The sequence below is a fragment of the Oreochromis niloticus genome, linkage group LG2, assembly GCF_001858045.2.
Source record: "Oreochromis niloticus isolate F11D_XX linkage group LG2, O_niloticus_UMD_NMBU, whole genome shotgun sequence".
Taxonomy (NCBI): domain Eukaryota; kingdom Metazoa; phylum Chordata; class Actinopteri; order Cichliformes; family Cichlidae; genus Oreochromis; species Oreochromis niloticus.
Window position 1 is genome coordinate 27,233,253 of NC_031966.2, and position 26,487 is coordinate 27,259,739.

Sequence of the window (26,487 nt, forward strand, 5' to 3'; positions counted from 1 at the left end):
GTGCTAAATATCTGATCAAAACATGTCCTGTCAAAACAGGATCCTTCACCTGAACAAGCAGATTCGAACAATGAATGATTGATTTACATCATTCAGTATAATCAGGTAGGCATTTAATTCTCAGTTATTTAGACAGTATGACACGGACCCCACATAGTGCTATCTTAAAAGAATGAAGAATGGATAGTTTCTCTCCACAAAGAGTCACATCTGCCATACACAGAAAATGCAGGGAGCTTAAATCCAAAGAACCGTGTCCTTTTCGTAAAACCTACTCACCAATAGGGCTTTGGTATATAATATCTATTAGTACTGGAACAGATTTCTACATGGAAAAAGTATCATCATAGTGCCATATCATTGCTATAGCAACTCCATGCATTTAGGTTTGCTAATGTGCACAACATGGAGACAAACTCAGAAATGTCTGATAGATAGAGCAGTGTGTCTGCATTCAAAAACATATCAGGGAATACAATTAGAGTGCAAACACACACAAATGGCTCAACCAAGCTTCTTTAGAGCACTTGCTAGTTAGACTCTGTATGACAGGAAGAGAGAGGGTGGATGTTAATTACTGATGCAGTTACATATTGTTGCGCCAAGTATGTGATGCCATTTCAAATGGTAGATAAACACAAATGCTAGAAAATTCAGCTCAAGTTACAACATCCCAGGTAGAAACTTTTTTATTTTAAATTTTGTAGTTTTATTTTGTGACAATATTGTGCAGGATCCAGAAGAACTGCAAAGTCAAGTTGCTTTGATTATTTTTAGACTAAAACGTTAAGCAGTTCTGTTTTACTTCTACTTAAAATCTCCAGAGAAAACAGTACCTAGGCTACTTTTGTCCTTACAGTTGACTTACGTTGTGCCCTGTATATACTGCTGTCTCACTATTGCACTATAAAGCTGCTGCTGACACTTTGTGGCAAAATATTCACACTTCAAATCAGGTAGTCTGTCATCAGTGACAGCGGCTCATTGGAAAAGAAGGGCGAAAAATGTCCTTCATTTTATTTGCGGTAATAAATGCTTCTTCCTGCAAGCCGCAATCATCGATAAAACTTTCAGTTTACTTTCGTCTATATCATGAGAAATATGAACGCAAATTTAGTTAAAATACTGTGATATAATTTTGGGAAAATATCGCCCACCTTTTCCCTCCAAGTGCCTTATAGAAATGTGCATAAAGCATATTAATGGAAATGATGTTTTGTAGCGTCAATACCAGCTAAAATGAAGCAGAACACAGTCGGGTCCTTTCAGTGTTGACCACCTCTGCCTGCTACTGTTGCAGCAGAGCTCTGTAATGTGAGCATCACTCAGTGGAAATTACATGTGTAAATGAGAAAACTGTTTGGTTGCTCTGCTGATTGTGTCTATTATGAGTCAGTCGCTCACAAAATATGCAAAGCTGTTATTCTTCGGTCTTATTGATAAATGCGTACAGTTGTGATCATAAGTTCAAACACACTCATTATGGGTATGAATGTTATGGTAATTTTAGAGCTTTTACTGATTTCTTTGAACCGTTCTTTCTCCAGGGTGGATTGATTCTACAGCAAACATCTTTAATGACTTCAACAAAACAAGAATCGGGTGCAAAAGTTTGAAATTCTAATTGATGTTCTCCAATCCACACAGGGTCAAAAGTAAACACACCCCACAATAAAATTAAATGTCCCTGTGGTCAAATATTCAGCCAGAATTGTTCCACAAGCTTAGTGATGGTTACCAAAAGCATCTGGACATGTAACTGTGTTTTATTGGGAGTGTATTTATACTTTGAGCCTGTGTGGATTAGAGAAAATCAAAGTTGTGCACCCAATTCTTATTTTTTTTAAAGTCATTAAAGATTAAAGAACAGTTCAAAGAAATTATTAAAAGCTCCAAACGTTTGACCACAACTGTATACGAAATGCTCCGTCTACTCATTAAATTCAGTAAGGAATTTTATATACTTAACAGGAACTGACTGCCACTTTGAAAAAACTGACTTAAAATTGGTGCAGGCAGCAGGTTTATTAATCATAAGCGTACCACCTGCAGCAGATGCACAAGAAAGAAAATAACTCAGACAAACAGCAGGTGCTGAAGTTATGTGACATGTGCCTTAAGTGTATGGCGACACGGGCGCCTCGCCAAAGATCGTTTATGAGGTAAATCATCACACTCATCATCAGCTGAAATTAGTGTTTATGCAGTCTCGTTTGTGACGCCAAGAATCTTTCTTTCCTTCTTTCTTTCTGCTAAACTCTCATTCATAAAACATAAATAACCTTTTATTATCAACTTCAGTGTTTGGCTCCAGAGGCTTGTGAAAAATATGGTGGCGGGACTTATCAGCAGCATGAGCAGACATGATATATTAAAGGGATCTGAATCAAGATTAAAAAAATAAATAAATAAATAAAAATTGAGCACGACATCCCAACCTATTTTTAATGTATTTGCTTCAGAAGGTTTGCAGCAATTTTAGAGGAGCTGCTGATTCAGAGGCAGACCACAGCTCTCAGATGATTACAGTGTTTCCTAAATCTGTTCTCCACTATGTTTCCTGTACCGTTTCCCCATTTTGTGCCACTAAACACTGCGATGTGTGTTATGTTAATAAAACAGGGAAATGTGAGCATCCTTCAGTGCATAAGGATTAAGTCTAATGAAATGATGACACTAAAATTTCCTAGTTTACTTAAACTCAGTGACCAAAAGTGAATTTGCGGCTGCTTTTCTAGACAAAAGATCAAGAGAGGATTAAGGAGAATCAATATAAGCAAGATTGCTGAGTCTTTTGTACACAGAATGATCACCTTCTGTCCGAACAGGCCTTAACATCAGTAAGCAGTGAGATTGGCGAATCAATGGTCAACCACCTTGTGAGTAGATGTCCCCAAATTACACTCTTGGTATAATTAAAGATTGACTTCACATTACTCTTTTTGCTCCCAACTTAAATGTACTTGAGAGCATTAGCAGGGCAAGTATGTGATTTTTTTTTCTTCAGCAACATCAGATCTTTGCAGGACTTTTACAAACAAGGGAAAAGTGTCTTTATGCATGTTAGAAAGCGCAGAGAAAAGGAAACAAAAACTCCAAAAATACTGCATCTGCTCTTTCACAAAACCAGTCAAGTCTCATGAGTTAATCATGCTGTGAGAAGCATCTGGTCTCCCTTCCTGGACAGCAGGTTAGGAGGCAAGTCTGGTCACAAATCAGATAGCTGATTCCCAACCTGGAGGCTAATTAAAGAAGGTGACATTTAACCAACAATTCAGAGGATAAATTATGGCAGCCGTGTTAATAACAATCTTTAAAAAATAGCCACATCGAGGGCAAAATGAATCCAATAGAGTAAAGAAGAAACCAGTCCGCACCATTATTATCATGGTGAACGACTGAGAGTTAATAAGGACTCATCATCCGTGTGAAACTGTTTTGACAGATGGCTGTCTTGTTCTGTTTCACGTTTCCATTGTTATCCAGAAGGCTTGGATAAACATGCCAGCAACTTACCGATGATAAATATTCAAATGCACCCTACACTGGTCACCCACAATCTGAGCACCACTGCTCGGATGTGGGTGATATCAGTCATACAAGCTGTGAATACATTAAATTAAATATAAAACAGTATCATTAACTATTCACTTTGCCTTTAGGTTAATGTAGCAGCACGGTATCATAACTGACAGCGTTGACACGAGAGGCCAGAGGAGAGCATGTGTGTGTATGTTGAAGCCAGTGAATGAGTTAATCACCAATAGCCCGGCAGTGATAAATGAAAGGTCAATGGGCCTGTGTATGCCATCTCAGCGGCAGCTTTCCAACCTATTTTTTTTTTTTTAATCCTGCCGGCCTCTTTCCCAATCCCCCCTTTGACTTTCTTTCCTGGCATTTTGTCTGCCTGTTACCAGCCTATGCCTTCCCGCTGATTTCCTCCCTTTTCTAAGAGACTGTACATAAAACCGAATATAAAACACTGATGTAGACTTTAGGTGAGAAAAATGAAGTCAGTGTAGTCAGTGCTTCTTCTAGTTTCAAAAAGAAGTCAGATTATATAAAAGTCCAAGGGAAAAATCACTTGATTTATAACTTTAATAAATACTTTCCAGACAGTTTTATGATCCCAATAGGCGATCTCAATTCTTCTTCAATACACCATGATGTCCATTTTGTAAAGTGCGGACCCCTTTAGAGTAAAAGAGACAATAAAGCAGGGTCACGTCCTGTTTAAAAAAGAACAGAAAGGGAAAATAAAAAAGAAAGCTCAGCTCGAGGCTTCAATAGAGTAGTATCCACTCCATTAATTTTCTCTTTTTTTATACAAAACCTATAGTCTAATCTATTTCACTGCTCTTGAATTGATTTTGCAGATATGGGTCTGCAAAATCTGACCCATGCTGGACCGGTCAGGAAGTCCACATCCCATCTATAAAGGTCTGCATGTTCAATATCAATCTTTCCAGCTGGCGAGATTTTTCTGTCTGGACCTGCTTCATGCTCATCATGACAGCTCATCCCATTCAATGCCGTGCAGTGCCAGATCTCTTTACAGAAACCTTTTTGTGGATTACTTATTACCGAGGACTGACTAATGTATCTGCAGCTAACAGGTAAGATGGGGACAGATGGTGGCCAGTGAGAGAGCACGTCTGAGCGATGCTGTCATCAACTCACTGCATCAGGCTCAGAGAGCCTCAGCTCACCATGAAATACCAGACCTGTCTGTAGGAATTAAAATCAAACATTCATCCTAAGACCCAATCTATAAACGCACATAAACACACACTTCTACCCACTTCACCTACAGTCAGTGTGTGTGTGCATGGGTGTCTGTGTGTATTTTTTAATATGTTAGATATTAAAATTCAAGAGAAGACCTGCCAGTCTCCGAGCACTCTGAATTCCTGCCCATTCTTCAGTTGTTGGACTCACTGAACGGCTTTGCATTGAAACTGCTTTCACCGCTTCGCTCTTGTCTCTCCACATCAGTCACTGCCAGAGCAGAGAGGACGTAGTCGACACCAAAGATAAAGGGTCACATCAGAGACGGCGTGCTCCTGAGGCCAGCGCCGTGTGTGAACTACACCGCACTCCTCAAACTTCTGCCAAACTTGTCACCGCATTTAACAACTGTTATGAAAAAAGTTAGGCGTGCCCGCTCGGATGGCATTTTCCAATTACTGATGGGAGACGACAACTTTATTGCTGCACTCTTTGTCTCCCGTTGTTTGTCTTCATCTTTATGCCGTCTCCATATCTCAACTTTTCTTTCTCTCCTTCTCTTTCTATGGCACTCTCTCTGTCTTTCCTAGAAAATCAATAATTTCTAATAGATTCAAGACATGATTGAGTGGAGGCGTCAGTTCTCCCTAGGCTGGAGGAGAAGCATATTAATCACCGAAAATGTCTTTTTATTATTTTGCACCATAAAATCCTGTTGCGAGCCTCAGGCTAACTGTATGCATGTATGTGTGTGTGTGTGTGTGTTTGAATTTTGAAATAAAATCATGTCATAAGAAAGATGAGACACAAAAAAACCAAACTGAAGCTATTGTCACATTAAACACATATTGTTATTTGGTATAGATGAATACTGTTTGTGTATGTATATATATGTATATCAATAACCAGCCTTTAAATAATGGTTCAAGATAACTACAGAGCGCAAACCTTTTTCTGTATTTTCATTTGCCACCTGTGCCACCTGTGTTTCTCTCTCTCTCTCTCTCTCTCTCTCTCTCTCTCTCTCTCTCTCTCTCTCTCACACACACACACACACACACACACACACACAAAAAAAAACCTCAAGGAAACTCTCTATCATGAGCATAAAAGCTTTTAGTCTAAAATATCCAGGAGGTGTCAGGGAGAGAAAGAATATCTGTGGCTCTCCAACCTTTCCACTGCGTGAACCACATTTACCAGAACAGAACAGCCCAACTCTGTACAACATTGAAATCAAGATCAGAAGAAATATACGATCTACCTACACAGAGAGTAAAAAAAGAACTTGAATGGATGAATAGAAAAAAAACCCAACAAATTCTGATGCTTTAAGCTAGGGGTGCAGACCAATACTGTCTCAAATAGGATCTAAATCTATGAAGTCTTAAATAAGACCCATTTAGTTTTGTTTACAGCATTGCACATCAGTGGAAGTGCATGTGTACACCTCAAAAAGGAGAATTAGTATTGCATTTAATCCACCAACAAGTTAACTGTGATTTAGAAGCAAACAAACACTGATGAGGAGGGTTGACAAACATGGGAAAGCAGGGTTGTGGTTCTATTTAATTTTCTAAACTTGCTTTACTATTTATTACGATTTTTGTTTTATATAGCATAGTAACATACCAAGTATAGGCTACTGGAAAAAGTTTCCACTATTAATTATACATTTGGCTGTTTTTTTTCCCCTTTATTTTTAATATTTTGGTGCCAGTGCAAATATATCAAACAATATCTTGCTTTTTATTCACAAATACCATTACATCATTTCTATAAAATGTGTTATTGTGAAATATTTGTTCATTTAGAGGCTCCAAGGTGTACTTTGTCTGATTTACATTTGCTACTTTGCCAAATTTGTCTGGATTAAAAAAAGATGTTCTTGTAAATATGTTTGCTTTACTGGTTTCTGGACTGATGTTAATGTTTTCAGATTAACAGCATTATTGCATTAATGCACTCCTCCCCCTGTGCATGACAATGAGCTCACACTGTGAAGCGTGGAGGAAGAGAAGAAAGAAACTAGCGCTGTAAAGTACCGTAAATTACACCAATATGCAGTAGAGACTCTCATGCTGCGGTAGAATAAAATAAATTAGGCAAATAAATACCCTCTTCATTTGTTTTATTGCTCCCACATTAGGTTATGTTTACTTGAGTTATTTAGCAATTGCATCTAATCAGTTTGGTGTTGGTGATGCTCAAAAGCTAGATATTTGGACAGAAACCCCACATATTACAGTCTGTGTAAGACAATATGCCATTTCACCACTATGCAATCCAGCTGAGAGCTGATAAATCCTTTAGTTATTGGCCAGCCTGGGTCTAGTGTTGTGTTATATGAATTCACCATTGCTTTACTGTGCTTCTCAAGGCAGATGTTCCTGCCTCTTTAGAAACCCATGGGACGACAGAACAGAAATTGTAATTTTGAAGGCAGATTTTGTCAACAGTGGTAGCAGGAATCTCATTTTCAAACCAGTCAGACACAGAAACCAAGAAGCCATCCAGAAGCTTTCCCTTCAGGATTAGCGACACAGCGTCTCACTCAAGGACCCGGCGACAGCTTGAGCTCAAGCCCTTTGATTAAACAACTGTGTATCGCTGCCCATGCTGCTAGCCTGCTGCAGCTCTGAAAGGTGCACGACTGGCAGGTGCAACCCAACAACAACACAGCACATGCATGCTAACTTGCAGTGTGTGTTAAGAAGCGATGCAGAAGTGAGAATTAAAATCAGTCAGAAGGTACAGCAGCCTTCCTCAGCAGAAACCGGCCTCACACTTGGCCAGACCACATGGCAGATGCGAAGTCAGTGGATACTAACTAGCTCCTGCCAACAGTGCCCATTATCTGCTGGGCACGCAAGCAGGGCACAAGGTTAAACTAACAGGCCTGCTTGTCCCAGATTGAGCCTTGCTGACTAAACACACACATGCAGGCATAAACAGCAAGTTCAGCACACTATTCTGAATTTAAATATACAGGAAGAAATCTTGGTTTTGATTAATTTCAGTGTGTGCGTGCAGAGATTGGTGCAGTCTGTAGCAAAGGGAAAAACAGGAACGCATATAAATGGCATGCATGCATACTCTATAGACCCGCATGCGTCAGAAAGAGAGAGGGGGTTGCTGTTTGCATGTAAACAGTTCTATTAGCAAGCTGTCCTTGAATGATTGAGAGCACCATGGCCTCCACAGGATGTCTTTCTCCGGTGTTCTGACTAACAACCCCTCTTTCTTTCCTCTTCATTCTGGCATCACAAGATGGCACATAATGGAATACTTAACAGACTGTGGGAGCCTTTATCGTTTTCCTTGTCATCTCTGATGCATCCACCTCTCACTGCATGGCGCAGGAACGACCGCTAGCTCTGACAAACTGTTGCTAGCCTTCTGTTCAGATGTCACTTTACATTTCCCCCTTCTTTAATATTCAACCACCGCCTCATAATTACATTACGGTCAAAAGCCTACTTTGTGTCCCATGTGTCTCATGATCTCGTTTTTCTCTCTGACAGTGAGCTGGCAGTAAAATGAGCCTCGTTCTGTTCTCAGGAGAGACGGCTGAAGATGAAGAAGAGCGAGGGACACAAAAGGCAAGGCAGGAAAATGGGGAGGGCAAAAAAGAAAAAGGAGACATGGACAGAGCAGAAAGGAGAGCCAAATGCAAAGGTTTAGGGATCCATTTTTATGCCAAGGCGTCAAAGTGCTCAAAGATAATTGTCAGATCGAGCTCCACCTTCAGGTACTCTGCAGTCTATTAGTTCACATAAGACCTCTTCTAATCTCTTACTCCCCTGCTGCTTGCACATGTTCGGCACCACTTCATCATCATCCAAAGGGCTCCACCGGAAAAAAAAAGATAAGAGAGTGGGAAATCTTTTTTCATCAATGCAACTCTGATGGGGCAGAGCACACAGGAATGCAAACATTTAACCTTGGAGCTGTCTTTGGTTAACATATTGCACCATTACCTCCTCACACTGCAGTACAATAAAAGACAGATGATAACACCTGATGTTTGTGCGTTCATGTCTGTTTTTGGCTTAAATTTCAAACTACCTGACAGCCCCCTATTAGCCTGTTTGCAGGTGAAAACATATTTTACATGGGAAATCTCTGTCTTTCTTACACACACACACCAGTTGCCGATGTGTTATCTCAAGCACTGTCACCGAAACACCCCTCCTATAACATACATCCAACCGGCATAGGCCAAACACATCCATACAAACACACGCAGGTGTTCAGACGCGCAGCCCGGGGGGAAGAGGCGGGGAAACAGACAGAAGCATGCTCTCATGAGAAACGAGCTATGTTATCTCTGTTATCTCGCTCCCCAGCTGGGCTGGGCGAGACACAATAACGTTGTCGCAGCGATCGATGCATTTCCACAATTCACAGAGCTGATGGAGTAGGTGTCAAACTCTGTAACTTACTTTTTACATCCCATTCCCCAATGCACGCACACGCAAACACCTGCCTACGCATTCCCCAGAAGTACTCAATCAAAAGTCCTTATCTGAGTTATGTAGAAGGTTAAAAACATCAAAGGTCACGGCAGGTTGTGGATGTGTTGGGAAGAAGCTTTATTATGTTATTATGTTGCTTGGCAGCTTTTATATGCCAGTGATGAAGGTTGTGTTGTGCCACAAAAACGTATTTCACCCGGGAAGAAGGAATGATTGCTCAACTGCTTAAAGCGTACCTTGCATACTGAATATTTCAAGCTGTATAGATGCAAACTGCTGATTGATGAGTCGTTTCACAGAGGAGCTATTTTAACAATTTGTTAACCACCAGTCATGTTTTAAAGCTTCAAGTTTTAGATTTTCAGTTGTGCAGGTTTGCTGTTTTTCTTTAACATATGTGAATGCCAGAGCTGACAAAAGTAAAAAACATCATTCTTATTTTAAGTAGAAGTACAAATACCTGGCTTAAAGAAATACTACAGTAAAAGTTGTACAGGCTCTGAACACACTCAAAGTCAGAAAGTAAATAAAAAAGCTCCTTGAAGGACAATTCAACCAACTCTTTCTAAGTAAAGGTATCTGAACCTTATGTCATATTAATATAACACTAAAAAATTATTGGAACACGAGAATACAAAATGTTATTCCATTTAAATTCTAATTCTAATGAATGTACTTGGCTTGAATGTGTTATGTGTGACACAAGCAGTGAAGGAGAGTTAAAGAAAAATAGCAATTTTATTTTCTGATGCACTGTCTGGGGTTAATTTGAGGTTGACAAGTGGGGAGAATGTTGACATCTGCATGTACAGAAATTCACATTAACATGCAATGAAAGTCCAGTCAAAACCTCACAGATTCAAAAGAGAAATTTGGAAATTTCAGAATGGCAATTTAACTGCAAAATGTCATAGAGACGTTGTTTGGAATATAACCTGTCCCAGCTAATCAAGTCAGATCCCCAACTGCAGAAGAGTTGGACTTTCTGGACAACAGAAAGTTGCAGTCAGACTGTCTGGATTTCTAAATTAGATGGCAATTTTTACTGAACCTCCAATTTCAGCCCAAGTCAGACCAGAGTTAGTTGGACACCAGTGTCCTGCCACCAGGTGACCTGTCCAATTGCCTTGTGACCAAAAGTGGTCTCCATATCTACAATTGGTTGCTGAATACGAAAAAACTCAGTGTAATCACTGCACAACCAGTGAGTTCTTTCCTAGTTTAAATCGGTAGCTGTCCTGTTTTTACTCTAGCGTGATTGAGTCGTTCAACTTTGGCATTCTGTAGTTGTTTAAATGCACAGTTTTCTGGCACAGTTTAAACAATTTCAGGTTGTTTGGTATTTAATGGAAGAAAAAAGCAACAGCATATCTAAAAGTTCTTTCCTGTTAAATCTGTTACCATTTATTTTATAATTTTACCTACCTTAGTTATTTTATGTGTTGATGGCCTACACCAATCTGTAATCCCTATACTAAATGATGTGTATGTTTGTGTGATTATCAAGAAGTAACTGTGATGGAATTAACTTTTAATAGCTCATTTTATAATTGTAATTGAAACAAAAGGTTTCATCAAATATCATTCATGACAGTGGAGCAGTGAAAACTATTGTAATTTCAAGAATGATTTATTTATTTGCCTCAGTCTACTGAAACGGCCCAGGCCACATGGGAGTACATGACTTTCCTCAGACTGTCTCCTGTGTGATTTTACATCTTAAAACCTCGGCAGAGACAAACGGGGTCTTGTAATGAAAAAGAGAAAAAACCTCAGGGACTCGCTGTGGCAGGTGGTGTCAGGTTTAGTTTGTAGGTTTCACCGTGCAAGAGGACACACACTTACACACATTTGATTTTTGTGTGTGTGGGCAGAGAGTGTTTTATGCTGTCAACATGTGTTTGTACATATATTGTCTGTGAGTGAGAGAAAAAGAGGAGGAGGGATTCCTGGATTCTAACACACTGCTTACAGCATTCGGGCCTGTGACATTTCTTGATCTTGATCTGGGCTTCAAAAATTAAAACACTTTAACTTGCTGTCTCCTTCTGTTTTGGCTCTTGAGGATTTTCTCTATACCAACCTGAAAAAAATCCACTTTTAGATACACAAATTTTGCATCCTGCTTCATCCCAAAAGGCCAAGTAATTTTAACTCCTATTTGCAAGAAAAAACTTCATTAATTAATATTATAATATTAGGACTTAGAGGTTATTTATAATAAATATTATACTAGGACTAAAAGGATGGAAGCACTGGGGAAATCGGAGAGCTCCCTCACTGCAGAGTAAAAGAGAAAATAAATTGAATCAGGGACCGTCGCATGTGTAGTCAAAGAACAGTATCTTCCACTTAGATAATTGAATTTCCCAGAAACTCTCTTTATCCCCAGTAGACAATAAAAAAGAAACCTGTGATTAAGTTGAAGGTGAGCGTGGAGGAATGGAAAATAAGTTCTGTAATTAGCTGGCACATTAGATTTAATTTGAATGGCGTTATACAGTATTCCCACGTTTCCTAAAGCGGAGCTGTGGGTTAACTGAGACAAATGCCGGCAATCATTTCGTGGAAGCATCTGTCTGGTAAAACGAGTAGAAATCCTGTAGAGTTTAACAGATTCTAAAAAGGTATAAACATTTGAACTGCTAGAGACAGATAAAGAGCAATATTATAATATTAGATTATACGAGTGCAAGAGCCATATTACCAGTTTTGCAGTTGGCCCCTTATTTACTTGAATGGGAAATGAATGGTGCTAGATTATGTTGGGCATGTCTAATTGCAGCATCTAGATGTTTGGAAAGGCAGCACTGTTGCAAAGATGTAGACATTTGGAAAGATGCATCCATGATTCAGACAAAGAATTATAATCCAGCAAACACCTTATACATACTCATACTCAGGGTTTGACCAGTTGTTGAGATGAAATGCAATGTCATTAATTAGTGTGAATGCTTGTAAAAGCATTCACAGTATTGTTCTTCTAATCTTTATTAGTGTGAATGCTTGTAAAAGCATTCACAGTATTGTTCTTCTAATCTTTATTCTATTTTATTATAGATTCCGTACGTTTTTTGTACTCTATCTCCTTCAAAACCGTTCAACTTAGAAAAACCATTCAAACACCGTTAGATTCCTCTTCTTTTGGACACGACTGCTTCTATTTTTCTCATTCATAACATTTATATTTTTAAAATTATTCAACTTTTTTCAACAAAAATTTCCCATGTATTTCAATGGGGACACCCTTCAAATTCTCATTCAACTCACTCCTCTTTAAACTGTATCTACTTCCACATACATTGACGTAGAGCCACCATTCAAACTTTAAAACGAAGACAAGACATTCAACTATTCAACTTGTATTTATCTTTTCAATATCTTTTATACTTTTTCTTCAGTTCCAGTTTAAGTTTCATGATGTTTTTTCACCCGTTTCAGAGTTTATAATGGGTGTGTATGGGACGGAATGTTGGGGCTAGAGTGAGACAGCTCAGCTGCTAGAGTGAGAGGAGCGAAAAAATTACTCTTAAAATATTTTTTAAAACTGCTGCTGTGTCCACGGTGTTTGGTCTACAGGTATGATTTTACCCTCAAAACGTAGCCATCGCTGTCCTCTTTCATCCAATGTGTTTACTATTGTACTAGGTGTTATGGTTCTTTCATAAATGTCACCAATGCACAGCCTCCTCCCTCCAGCTCCTCCATAGACTCTAATGTTAAAATGGCTCAGAAGGTTCGTTTGAAAACCAGAAGTACAGGCTGTCTTTACACTGTCACCACGTCCATATAATAAACTCCACAGGCATGAAAACTGAGAATTAGGTAGACTGGACATTGCTGTCGCTCACGGTGAAAGAATTTTGTCAATAGGACCTGTACTTTTCATTTGGGAGCGATTTGTTTCGACCTGACTTTTCTGTTCATTTTAAGCAGCAAAAGTGAGGTGCATGTCTGTGTGCGTGTGTACTGAGCCATTGGGTGCAGTCACTATAGCAACCAGGCTCACACCTGCCTGCCTAACGAGCTGTCTCTCACTGTGCCAAGATTCATCTTAAACATTTCTGTTTCAACTGCTGCTGTGTCCACAGTGTTTGCTCTACAGCCATCATTTTACCCTCAAAACTAAGCCATCGTTGTTCTCTTTCCACCAGCATGTCTTTCAAAGCTCAGAGATGTAAACCTTTAAAAGTGTGTGGATCCAAGTGGAGGGATTACACTTTAGTCATTCAGTGATTCAAAGAATATGAACTTTTAATATTCATTCAGATGTTTTCTGACTCTAAATTTTCTGTTCTCATTTCTTAGGTTTTCCAAATTTTAATTTAAAAACTTTTCAGCTCTTTTCCAACTTGTTCTGCGTGAACATCAGCTTTCAAAAGTTCTGCACTTTTGTTTTCAGGTTAAAAACTCTGTATTTTCCAGCTCATTCAACATTTTTATTTTTAACTTAAAATTATTTTTAACTTAAAATTCAGCAATTAATTCATTTCAGTGCATACATTCAGATTCAAGCATTCACACTGCAGTTTCTTCAGAAAATGCACTCTCTTCGTTTGAAAACCAGAAGTACGGGCTGTCTTTACACTGTCACCACGTCAATATAATAAACTCCACAGTTATGAAAACTGAGAATTCAGTAGACTAGACATTGCTGCTGCTCACGGTGAAAGAATTTTGTCAATGCGACTTTTACTTTTCATTTGGGAAGGATTTGTTTTCGGCTGACTTTTCTGTTCATTTTAAGCAGCACAAGTGAGGTGCATGTCTGTGTGCCTGTGTGTGGAGCCATTGGGTGCAATCACTATAGCAACCAGGCTCACACCTGCCTGCTTAACGAGTTCTGTCTCTCACTCTGCCATGGTTAAACCTAAAAATGTCTGTTGCATCTAAGCAGTTGTAGTAAGATTAACTTTTTCAATAGGTACAATAAGACAGATTTGACAGGGTTTTGCCACAGATTAATATCCCAACTAAGTAGACCATTGTGATTGGCCTGTTAAATTCAACCTTATAGTTTAGTGGTGGACTTGTCTTCTACACAGTGGTTTTTCAGATCTGGGCAGTTGGAGTCAGTTGATGACTTTAAAATAATCTTTTCTGACTGGATAATTAAAACTCACAGCATTTACCTGTCTGTAGTTGATTTTCCCACATTTTAACTTTTAACTAATCTAATCTCATTTAATGTCTCTGTTTATAGTCTGTATAGTTTATCCCCCCACTAACACACTTAAAGTAGTCTTAAAATAAAACCCACAAAACAGTTCAAGATGATATACTTTTTATTTGCTCATTTAATGCCATTTGCCCTCTTTCTCTGTTTGTCACTCATTTGCTTATACTCACTCAAAGTACCAATTTGTACTGATGAGTCTAGTGTATTTTTTTCCCTCTTTCTCTCTGTCTCACACACACAGACCAACACACAGACATGTATATGCTCATTATTGCTCTTCAAACTGATGGTCAAATTTCCAAGCACCACCTGAACGCCTCATTTGTTTTTAACCCATCACGGGACCAACTGTCGTCATTCCGCTTTGCTCTCTGCTGTGGTAAGTACAAAACACTCAGTATTGCACTGTTTTATTTTTATGATGGTAAAAATACATGTTTGACAATTAAACTCACATAACAAGTCCTTTTAAAGTTCAACAGAGTTCAAACAATAAAGAAAGCAAAAAAAAAGAATAACCTTCACTATTATTTATATAGGTTTATGACATTTTGCTGTTAGTAGCAGTGCTAATGCTAGCGTCAATGCTAATGCTAGCAACAATGCTAATACTAGCCTTAGTGCTAACACTAGCCTTAGTGGTTGTTAACTGTCAAAAAGAGTATTCCTGTGATATTCCTGTGATAGTTATTGGCAGTCAGTGAGACAAAAGTAACAAATGAGCTTTATTATTGCCACTGTGGCTCAGTTTTAACAGTAAGAGTGCTAGTGTTAGCACTGCTGCTAGCAGGAATGCTAACGCTAGCAGGAATGCTAATGCTAGCAGCAATGCTAATGCTAGCAACAATGCTAATACTAGCCTTAGTGCTAACACTAGCCTTAGTGGTTGTTAACTGTCAAAAAGAGTATTCCTGTGATATTCCTGTGATAGTTATTGGCAGTCAGTGAGACAAAAGTAACAAATGAGCTTTATTATTGCCACTGTGGCTCAGTTTTAACAGTAAGAGTGCTAGTGTTAGCACTGCTGCTAGCAGGAATGCTAACGCTAGCAGCAATGCTAATGATAGCAGCAATACTAGCGCTAGCAGCAATGCTAAGGCTAGCAGCAGTCTAACAGTAGCCTTATATAAGTGGAAATACTTCAGTTAATTAGTTTGAATTATAAAATGACTGCTGTGTCAGCTGGTGTGCTATATTACTCTATAATTAACCTGCTGACTATAAGTTCAGTGTATCATGTCGTGTGGGCTTTGTATTTCTGTTGATAGTCTGATAATACTGTACAGACAACTAACATTATTTCTCGTCTTACACTTTCAGGAACCTGACTGACATCTGTGCTTTGACTGGTAGGTGTGCACATACTGCAAGAGAAGTAGACCAAAATAAAAAGATAATCTGACTAATATAAGCTGTAAAGTGATGGGTTCAAACTTTGTGCTAGACCTTTTAAACACAATTTTATAATAAATACACATAAGTGCAGCTTAACAATTGGGCTAAAATATTTTTTTCGTACATTTTTGTAGTCACACTACATGTGATTATTTAACGATTCACTCATTTATATTTTTATTTAAAAATTTTATTATTGAATTGAATTAGATAATTATTATTCTAAAAAATACCCAACTTTTTTAGATTAATAATTTTTTGCACATGGCAGCCACAACAGTTTAGCTTGAATATTTGTTTTGTCCTGTTTCAGTAGTCACAATTAGTTCATACAATTAACATGTGATATCATTTTAATAAAATTATTATTTTTTTCTTCTTTTTTGTTCACAGTGTGCAGAAGAAGAACAAGGACGAGATCTCCAGTCTTCTGTCTCACATCCCAACCCCCCATCCCCTCTATCCTCTGTCCTGCTCCACCTGTTGTCTCTGCCTTCTTTCCATCTGTATTTCACCCTGTGGTTTGTGAGAAATTTTGCCAAACCAAGAATCTTATTGCGGTTTGATTTCAAAGCCGTGTCTCTCCTGCTCTGTCTGTTCTCTCTGCTAAATTTTCTCTCTACCTGTTTTTCACTCTTTGGTTTGCTGCTGAAAAATGCACAAGCCAATAAAGCAATAAAGAGTGCATATTTTGCCTCAACCTATGAACAAACTGAACAAACAAAGAAAATCTAATTCACGGTTAATTGGGATTTCCCAGCCGTGTCTTTCCTGCTCTGTCTGTTCTCTCTTCTAAATTTTCTCTCTACCTGTTTTTCACTCTTGGCTTGCTGCTGAAAAATGCCAAGCCATTAAAGCAATAAAGAGTGCATATTGCCTCTACCTGAGAACAAACAAAGAAAACTCTGCGGTTTGATTTCCAAGCCGTGTCTCTCCTGCTCTGCCTGTTCTCTCTGCTAAATTTTCTCTCTACCTGTTTTTCACTCTTGGCTTGCTGCTGAAAAATGCCAAGCCATTAAAGCAATAAAGAGTGCATATATTGCCTCTACCCTGAGAACAAACTGAACAGAGAAAACTCTAATTCACGGTTTTATTTTGATTTACAAGCCGTGTCTCTCCTGCTCTGCCTGTTCTCTCTTCTAGATTTTCTCTCTACCTGTTTTTCATTCTGGGCTTGTTGCTAAATTGTGCCAAGCCAATAAAGAGAGTGCATAATATTCTCTCGACTGAAGAACAAACTGTCAAACAAACAAAGACATTGTTTTTGAGAAATAAAAACTGAACTATAAAGAGAAAGAAAACATCTCCTGGTGTGTGCCACTCTTATTTTTTGAATATATTTTCTAAAGACTAACAGAAACACTTAAAGGTGTGTAAAAATGCCAAAAAAGCAGAAAAAGTCACAAGCTGCAAAACAACGCTGGAAGAAGTTCCATGAGTTTCACAAAGTACCAACATGTGAACAAGCTGAGTATGATTTTCCTCAGAGCTCTGCAGAAGACTGTGTGTCTGCAAAGACCAATGCTGATGGTGTCAAACGGGCAGGTCAACATGTTCCTGCACATGTACAACAGGTATCCTATGCGGATGCTGTAAAGAGTGGACTGCAGCATGAATTTAATGAACATCAGGTATATCATAGAGACCAACATAAGGTGTCAAGTACCCCACAGGTGGGTTATGCTGATGTTGTGAAAAGTTGCCGTCACACTGATGTGGCAGGACCATCTCATGCAGAAACAGTGAACCTTGAAAACCAGCCCTCTGTAACACATGTCTGTGCATCTCACAGCCAGGCACATCGTAAATATGGAGACTCCAGAAACAAGCAGTGCACATGTAACTCACTCACATTTCTTGCATTCCTTCATGAGAATGAAAACATGACTACAGCTGACCTTAATCTGGTCTTGGATAAAGGTGATGTGATGTACAAAGAGGCCAAGAAAAGATTTCCTAAAAATATTCATTTGGCAACCGATGAGCTGCCAGACAAAGTTTATGCTCGCAGGTCTATGTATCATGTCGACATGACACAGCCTTCCCGGTATGGGACATTTGAAGAACCTCCAGAAGAAGCAGTAGATACCTTTCTCAGCTTTGAAGCAGGACTGAGCTGCCTGTTGTCAGATGTGCAGTATGCCTTACTGATTATGAGTGGATTGTGTATCGCAGTGTTCAGATCCACATCAGGCAAATATGGTTTCTTTGATCCACACTCCAGAACAGCCTGTGGTCTTCCTCTACCACTACAGTCACGTAATCGTGGTACAGCTCTGATGCTCAAATTCACACTCCTCAGTGACATGATTAAGAGGCTCCAAGATTCTTATGAAATGATGGAGATATCACCTTTTTGTAACTATGAGCTGAAGCCTGTGCAATTCTACAGTATGAGCACAGTCAACCTGAGTGATACTATCACAGACACAGTCTGCAGACCAACAGCTGCCACTGCTGTGGCACCTACTCACTCTGATACAACTGTTGATGAAGCAAACTCCTCTACTCCAAGGAGAAATACAATCACTGATCTGACTGAGAACATCTTTTGTCAAATGTCCATTTGTACGCCACTGGTGAAACAAAAAGAAGTCCACATGACTCAGTTCACATCATATGAAGATCAGAATGAACCTCCTAATATACCAACTGAAGAACTATGCAGTGAATTAAGTTTCCTTCCATCAAGGGATGCTTTTTCATGTCAATCAAATGCTGCAATAACAAATGTTGCTGCCTGTGATCTTTCTGATATAGTTTTACAAAAACTGAAAAAAGTTAATAAACAACAAAGGCACAAAATGAAAAGAAGATTAATGGCATCAGAGAAACCCAGAAATCAGAGAAAAGAAAACCAAAAAAGGAAAGAACGACAAAAGTATGCTTCAAATAAAGATTACAAAGAAAAGAAAAAATCTTGCACAAGCGAGGCATATAAAAACAATCCTGAAGTTAGACAGAAAAAACAACAGTATGTTAAAAGACGTTACCATGCGAATGCTGAATTCAGAAAGAAACAACAACAGTATGTTAAAAGACGTTACTGTGAGAATGAAGAATTCAGAAAGAAACAACAACAATATGTTAAAAGACGCTACTGTGAGAATGCTAAAGTTAGACAAAAACAAAAACAATATATTAAAAGACGTTACTGTGAGAATACTGATTTCAGAGAGGAGAAAAAAAGCTACATCACTAAAAGGTATCGAGAAAACCCAGAATTCAGAGAGAGACAGAGACAACTGATGAAACAACTAATGCGAGACAGGTATCAAAGTAATCTTGCATTCAGGATTATGCACAACATGAGATGTGCCATGAAAATAAGAAGGGAATACAGATGGGTGAACAGACAAACCCAAGAGAGTGACAACAGTGTGATCAACGAGGCCATATCGGTGTTCAAATCACAAATCAAAGTTGGACCATCATACCCATGTACTGTCTGTTTCAAGGCTTCATTTCCAAACCAAGTACGACCCTGCACAAGGTCAAATTATGTCAAAAACCCACATGTGGTTGCAACATGTTTGACAGGAAAGTATGTTCATGTTTGTGATGAAAACTGCAGAACTGAGCAGTGCAATGTGCCTGATGAGAGAAAGAGAGAGTGGATTTGTCACACCTGCCACGATCATCTTAAAAATGGATCCATGCCAGCACTTGCTGTTGCCAATAAACTGGATCTTGCTGATATTCCACCTGAATTGTCTGATCTCAACATACTGGAGAGACATCTCATAGCCAAGTGCATACCATTTGCCAAGATTATTCCTCTTCCCAAAGGCAGGCAGAGAGCAATTAGAGGAAATGTGGTCTGTGTCCCATCAGAGGTACAGGAAACTGTTGAAGCATTGCCTCGATTGAGAATTAATTCTCAGGTGATGAGAGTAAAACTGAAGAGACGCTTGTCTTACAAAGGTCATCAGCTGTTTCAGACTGTAAGCTGGTCTAAACTTGTGCAAGCACTGCATAAACTCAAGCAGATTCATCCACAGTATAAGGATGTGAGCATCAGAGATGATGCTGAGCTGTGTGACCCAACACTTCCTGATGAAGATGATGAGGAGGAGGATGATGAAAACATGAATGAGGACGATTATGATGAGGCTGATTTAATGGAAATTGACAGCTGTGAGAAAAATGCACTGAGTGAAGCACAAAATAAAAATGAACAGGATATTGACATGTTACCCTGTGATGGTGAACAACCACATGAGCAGATGAGAGATGATTCAGAGCAAGCAGATGGACTGACTAATGGTGGTTTTGCACTTGAGTCCTGTTTGCAGCCCCCTGATGTGGCTGAGGAAATATTATGTTTCAGTGAAGGAATCTACTCTGTTGCTCCTGCAGAGAGAAACAATCCAATAAGTTTTTTCAAAACACCTAAACTGGAGGCCATGGCCTTCCCTGTGCAGTTTCCTACAGGCCAAAACACACTTGATGAAAGAAGGCTGATCAAAGTATCCCCCAGTGGGTATTTCAAATCAAGACTTTTCTGCACTGATGATCGTTTTGCCAGAGACACAAACTATTTGTTCTTTGCACAGTTTGTGACTGAAATACACTTGGCTACTTCCAGCATGACAATACAGTTAAGAAAGGCAAAGCCTTTGACCAGAGATGGGAGAAAAATAACCTCAGGCATGTTACAAGATAAACATGAGGTGGAGAAACTGGTGAAAAATAAAGATGCAGTGAGATTCATGCAGCCTCTGAGAGGAACCCCAGCCTATTGGGAGAAAACAACAAGAGATCTTTTTGCTATGATCAGACAGTTGGGAACTCCCACGTTCTTTTGCACATTTTCAGCTGCTGAAATGCGCTGGCCTGAAGTGATTGAGGCAATAACAAGGCAGCAAGGTGAACAAGTCAATTTTGAAGGACTCGACTGGTCAGCAAAGTGTGACATCCTGAGGAGCAATCCTGTCACAACAATGCGCATGTTTGACAAGAGAGTTGAAGCATTATTCAGAGATTTACTCTTATCTCCTGCAGAGCCACTTGGCAAAGTCATTGACTACTTTTACAGAGTTGAATTTCAGCACAGAGGAAGCCCACACATACACTGTCTCCTGTGGGTAGAAGGTGCTCCTGTGTTTGAGGAGGATGATGATCAAACTGTTGTTGATTTTATAAACAAATACATCACAGCTCAGCTGCCTGATCCACATAAACAACCTGAACTGTACAAGAAAGTAACAGAAGTGCAAAAACACAGTAAGAACCACACAAAGACGTGCTTTAGGAGTTTAAGCTCTGGGTGCCGTTTTGGTTTTCCCAAACCACCCTGCAATGAGACAATGATCACAAGACCAAGTGAGGATGATGAACTGGAGGTAGAAACAGCAAAGAACAAGCTCAGACCACTGAACCAGCTGCTGAATGAACCTGAAACTGCTTCCATGAGTTTAGAGCAGCTCTTGGCTCGATGCAAGCTGACGCATGCAGAATATGAGAGATACCTGAATAAAATGAACACAAGGAGTACGATCATACTAAAGCGTGATCCAAAAGACTCTTGGATAAACGGCTATAATCCACATCTGCTTGAAGCCTGGAACAGTAATATCGACATAAGCTTTGTTCTAGATGCTTTCGGTGCAGCAAATTATTTAATGAAATATATATCAAAAAAAGAGGGCGGGCTATCTGAGTACCTGAAAACTGTCATTGAGAACTCCCATAAGGACAGTGTAAATGAGTGCGATGAAATGAGAGCCGTCATGCAGGCATATTCAAAGAAGCGAGAGATCAGTGCACAGGAGTGTGTTGCTCGTGCATGTGGTCTTCACATGAAGCAATGTTCACGTGCTGTAATATTCATACCAACAGATGATAATCCTGTGAAAATGAGTCGTCCCCTGTCAGTTCTGGACAACACAACACCTGAGTCTTCCAATGTTTGGATGACATCTTTGAATGACAAATACAAAGCCAGACCTGAAACACCAGAGTATGAGGAGATGTGCATGGCAGACTTTGCTGCTACTTGCAGGATTGTCTATGGCCAACAGACAAAAGGTAAAGATGTTTTGCCCCTTCTCAATGAGATGGGATTTGTGCAAAGGCGCAAAAATGATAAGCCTGCTATCATCAGATTTCACCGCTGCTCACAAGAAAAACATCCAGAGCAATATTACGGAAGACTGCTTAAACTGTACCTTCCTCATCGTTCAGACCACGAACTGAAAACACCATCTTTGCCAACCTATCAGGCTTTCTATGGTGCTGGCTGTGTACAGCTACCAGGTACTGACCGTCTTGAGTACGTGCAACACATTGTCAAAAGAAACAGAGAGAAATATGAGAAAAACAGTGAGGAGATCGAGAGCGCTGTTGAGGAATATGAACAGAACAGAGGTATGACTGATGAATGGTGTAATCTGGCACCTGAATCAGATCTCGTAAGGTTGCCACTTGTTGAACAAGAAAGAGAGCGAGACAATGAAAATGAACAGGAAGATGTGCCTGACTACAGCCGTCAGGCTGATGCTTCAACAGAAGTCAGAGCCATCAGGGAACCCCCTGCTATTGATCCCACGTTGTTACGTCAGATGTTTCAGAATCTGAATAAGAAGCAAGCCTGCATATTTTATGCAGTTAGAGACTGGTGCATTAAAAGAGTCTGTGCTCTAAATCCAGAGCAGTTTTTCTTTTATATTAATGGTGGTGCTGGAACAGGAAAATCACATCTTATCAAATGCATCTACTCAGAAGCATCTAAGATACTGAGCAAAGTGCCCAGATATGCAGACGACGTTGACATATCAAAACCCACTGTCCTGTTAACTGCTTTCACTGGGACTGCAGCATTTAACATTTCTGGAACAACACTGCATTCTCTTCTCAAGCTCCCGAGAAGCTTAAAACCTCCCATTCAGGGACTTGGCAATCAGCTGGATGAAGTCAGATCAGAACTTTTGAATGCTGAAATAATCGTCATTGACGAAGTGTCTATGGTGTCAAGACATCTCTTTGCATATGTAGATGCAAGACTCAAACAGATCAAAGGGACTCGGAGACCCTTTGGAGGCATGTCAGTCATTGCTGTTGGAGACTTCTATCAGCTACCCCCAGTGCGACAGTCTAAACCGCTCTGTGTGCACGACCCGTCCGAGATCGACCTGTGGCGGGAGCATTTTCAGATGATCACTCTGACTGAGATTATGCGTCAGAAAGATGATGTTGTCTTTGCTGAGATGCTGAACAGAATCCGTGTGAAAGGAAAGTTGGATGAGCTTTGCGAAGCAGATAGAGATTTGTTGTCACAGGCCATAACTGAACCAGCCCTTTGTCCGACTGATGCGTTGCACATTTTTGCAACTAATAAAGAAGTGGATGCACACAACTCTGCAACACTGGCTCTGCTCCATACTCATATCATTGACATCCATGCAGATGATTATAGAAAGGATCCTAGAACTGGCAGAATGGCACTTCAAGACAGACCATTCAAAGGAGGTAAAAACGAGTTACCAGACACACTGAAAGTTGCAGAAGGAGCTCGTGTCATGCTCACCAGAAACATTGACATACAAAATGGTTTGGTTAATGGAGCTTTTGGAAAACTACTTAGAGTAGTTTACTCTGAAAATGACCAACACATCATCAAGCTTGGACTTAAAATGGATAATGAGACATCTGGAAAGAATAACTGCACACCAGCAGACGACATGGTGTACATTGAGAGAGCAGAGGAGAATCTAAAGCAGAAAGGAGTGGTACGAAGACAGTTCCCAGTAAAGCTGGCCTTTGCATGTACAATACATAAGGTACAGGGTATGACAACCACATCAGCTGTTGTCTCTCTTAAGAGCATTTTTGAGCCCGGCATGGCCTACGTAGCTGTCAGTAGAGTGACGTCTCTCAGTGGACTGTATCTTCTTGATATGGAGGAGAAAAAAATATTCACCAACCCAGAAATCACTGCAGCGCTTGAGAACATGAGACAAGCCAACCTTGATGACATGATGCCTCTTCTACACGTGAGAAAAACACTGAGCAGGTCAGAGGTTTTCACCATTGTTCATCATAATACAGAGGGACTGCCAGCTCACATTAATGACATCAAGAGTCACCATGAATTCTGTCTAGCAGATGTTTTGTGCCTAACAGAAACACACCTGCGGGCTCTTTTGTCGCAGAGAGTCTCCACTTGGAAAATTACAATTTGTTCAAACGCAACAGACACCTGTCCTACACAAACTTTCCCCAGATGGCAAACAGAAGTGGTGGTGGAGTTGCTGTTTATGTGAAAAGTGACATTAAAGTGCATGAAAAACAGTACATCCATAATGTAACTGACCTTGAATTTCTGGCTTTAAAGGTTGAAGCACCAGTCAGTGCACTGATTGCAGTTGTATACAGACCTCCAGACTACACTCTGAGGCCATTCCTGAAAAACCTGGTAAGCCTATTAGACTCATTAGAGATCATGGACTGTCATCCCATCATAGTTTGTGGTGATTTTAATGAGAATGTTTTATCCAGTGCAAATAAACCAATCCTGGAGCTGTTTGAGTCTAGGGGATACGCACAGGTCATCACTGCCCCTACTACAGAGAAGAACACACTGCTTGACCTTATTTTCATTTCTCAGCCAGAGCGATGTCTCCATTCTGGAGTCATGAAGACCTACCATAGTTACCATGACCCTGTATACTGTGCATTGTCCTGTGATGATTCATGATCTAGATCTTTGACTACAGTAAGTAATTTTATATTTTTGAATGACTTAAGAAAGTAGAGCGATATTTAAAAGTTGACTTAAGAAAAACGCCCTGCATTGCAGTATAATGTTTGAATTCTTTTTACATAAAATACAATTAAATGAATAAAGTAATGATATCAGTAAAATATGACAATTTTATTTATTACAGAAAATCTAAAAATCAGTAATCTATGAATGTCAGAAAAATCAAATATAGCAGTTTAAAACGAACAGTGTAGGCATATCCTCTGCAGCCAGGCTTCAAAATCCTTTCAGGCTGCCCCAGTCTCACTGTGGCTGGGAGGGAGGGAGGGTGGACCAGAGGATTGCCCACACAACACATAAATGTTCAACAGCTTCTTCATTGTTTCTGAGAGAACAACAATGACTAAAGGTTGCTTTTTTTAAAAAAAAAAGAAAAAGGAAAAAAAGAAAAACCTAATTACAGCAATAATGACAGTTAAGCCAGTTTATCTGTGCCTCTATTTTGAAATAATATTTACAAAAATGTTATTGATTTCAGTTTGTTATAATCTTTAAACTTTTTCAAAAGTATATGATTATATTTTTGGACAAATCTTTCAATGAAACATACATTTTTATGAGCTTTTATCGTGTTTCAGCCAGTGCATTTATCAGGGTGGGTCTGGGTCTGGGTTGATAAATGCACTGGCTGATAACTGCACATTTCTGGATTTCTGGCCAGAAATGTTTCAGCAGTGTCACATATGTACTACATATGTTACACTTGCTTTTTGTTACCAGCTGATACCCTACATTTGTATAGACATTGGATGGTGTGAGGCTGGGGAGTTGAGTGGAGTGGGTAGGTGGGAGTTGAATGGGGGTGGGGGTGCGGTGGGAGGTTGTTAGGTTTCTTTTTTTCTTTTTTTCTTTTCAAGAGAGACACAGTCCTCCTGTGTCTTCTCCAAGCTTCACATGTAAAATCCAACAGTGTGAAGCACATAGCAGCCAGAAACTGTAATGCCACAGATCAGAGAGGCTTCATCATCACCATCTTCATCGCCGTACGATCAGAGCGTGAGACTTCACATCTGGAGCACAGGAGACATTCTGTGATAAGTCCTCCTTCTAGCTTGTCCCACAAGCAGTTGGTGAGATTTACTCACAACAAAAAGGGTTAATGACATTATTCCATGAAAACATGTATTAATTCTTTGTAAAGTGTTTAAATTGTGTTTTCACTTGACCTTAGGAGTGTTATGTTGAGTGTATTTTAATGTCTCTACTCAGGTGTTTCCCTCTGTGATCCATCCCCTTCAGAGCTGAGACACTCAAGACTGAACAGACTGCACAGTTTCTGTGACTGAGCCTCCAAAACACCTTCTTTGAAACCACACATGATAGAAGGGCTTTATATTTGCAGCAGCACTACTAAAGGTATTCAGTTTATTACAGGATGTGTTTGTTTCTTAGGACCAGCTCTAAGTGCACACTACCTAACATATACACCTTTCTGTTCATTACAAACCAACTACTCTGGATCATATGGCCAGTCGGCAGGAATGTTTCTGCAGGAAAACATCACTGGAGATCACCATCATTGTCAGACTGACTGTGCCTCCTCTGTGCAGTGTCAAGATCCTCCTTAAATGAGTGTGTAAGTTAACATTTTCATTATTTTATTCCTTTTGACAAGTATCACCGGTATTTACATTTACAACTACATATGTTCCTGTTTTCTGCTCTTCTTTTAAAGTCCTCAGCTATCCTGCTTCTGTGCTGCTTGCCACACATCAAACACTGGCCGGATGACAGGAGGATCCACTCTGAAGTCACTGGACATGATGAGGATCATATGGACTTTATAGTTTCACAGAAATGTTGTGCTCTTTGATTACAGGTTTTAAATGGACATAATGACTGCCTCTCTCTGATCAACAGGCTAAAGGATTGTTTTCATTGTTAGAGCTCTGTACAATGTATGCTTATTTAATATTTCATCACAGAGCAAACCTTTATTTATT

The 26,487-nt window shown here is 39.6% G+C and overlaps 1 protein-coding gene and 1 long non-coding RNA gene across 3 annotated transcripts; both read left to right on the forward strand.

Annotated features, from left to right (window-relative positions):
* Window positions 1-14,362: 14,362 nt before the first annotated feature.
* LOC109205088 (uncharacterized) lies at window positions 14,363-23,901 on the forward strand. The gene is made up of 9 exons (XM_025898759.1): window positions 14,363-14,764; window positions 15,706-15,734; window positions 16,174-19,256; window positions 19,782-19,917; window positions 21,658-21,810; window positions 21,967-22,149; window positions 22,777-23,510; window positions 23,604-23,774; window positions 23,887-23,901. The coding sequence occupies exons 3-9, from the start codon at window positions 17,160-17,162 to the stop codon at window positions 23,899-23,901; spliced, it is 3,489 nt and encodes a 1,162-aa protein (XP_025754544.1). The 5' UTR covers window positions 14,363-14,764; window positions 15,706-15,734; window positions 16,174-17,159.
* An 11-nt stretch (window positions 23,902-23,912) lies between these two features.
* Window positions 23,913-26,279, forward strand: LOC112841919 (uncharacterized). 2 transcript variants are annotated; one of them, XR_003213396.1, is made up of 5 exons: window positions 23,913-24,196; window positions 24,389-24,496; window positions 25,754-25,900; window positions 26,017-26,120; window positions 26,220-26,279. It is a non-coding gene; the product is annotated as an uncharacterized LOC112841919 (long non-coding RNA). The 2 variants fall into 2 exon arrangements; XR_003213395.1 differs by having other exon boundaries at window positions 25,754-26,120.
* Window positions 26,280-26,487: the final 208 nt, after the last annotated feature.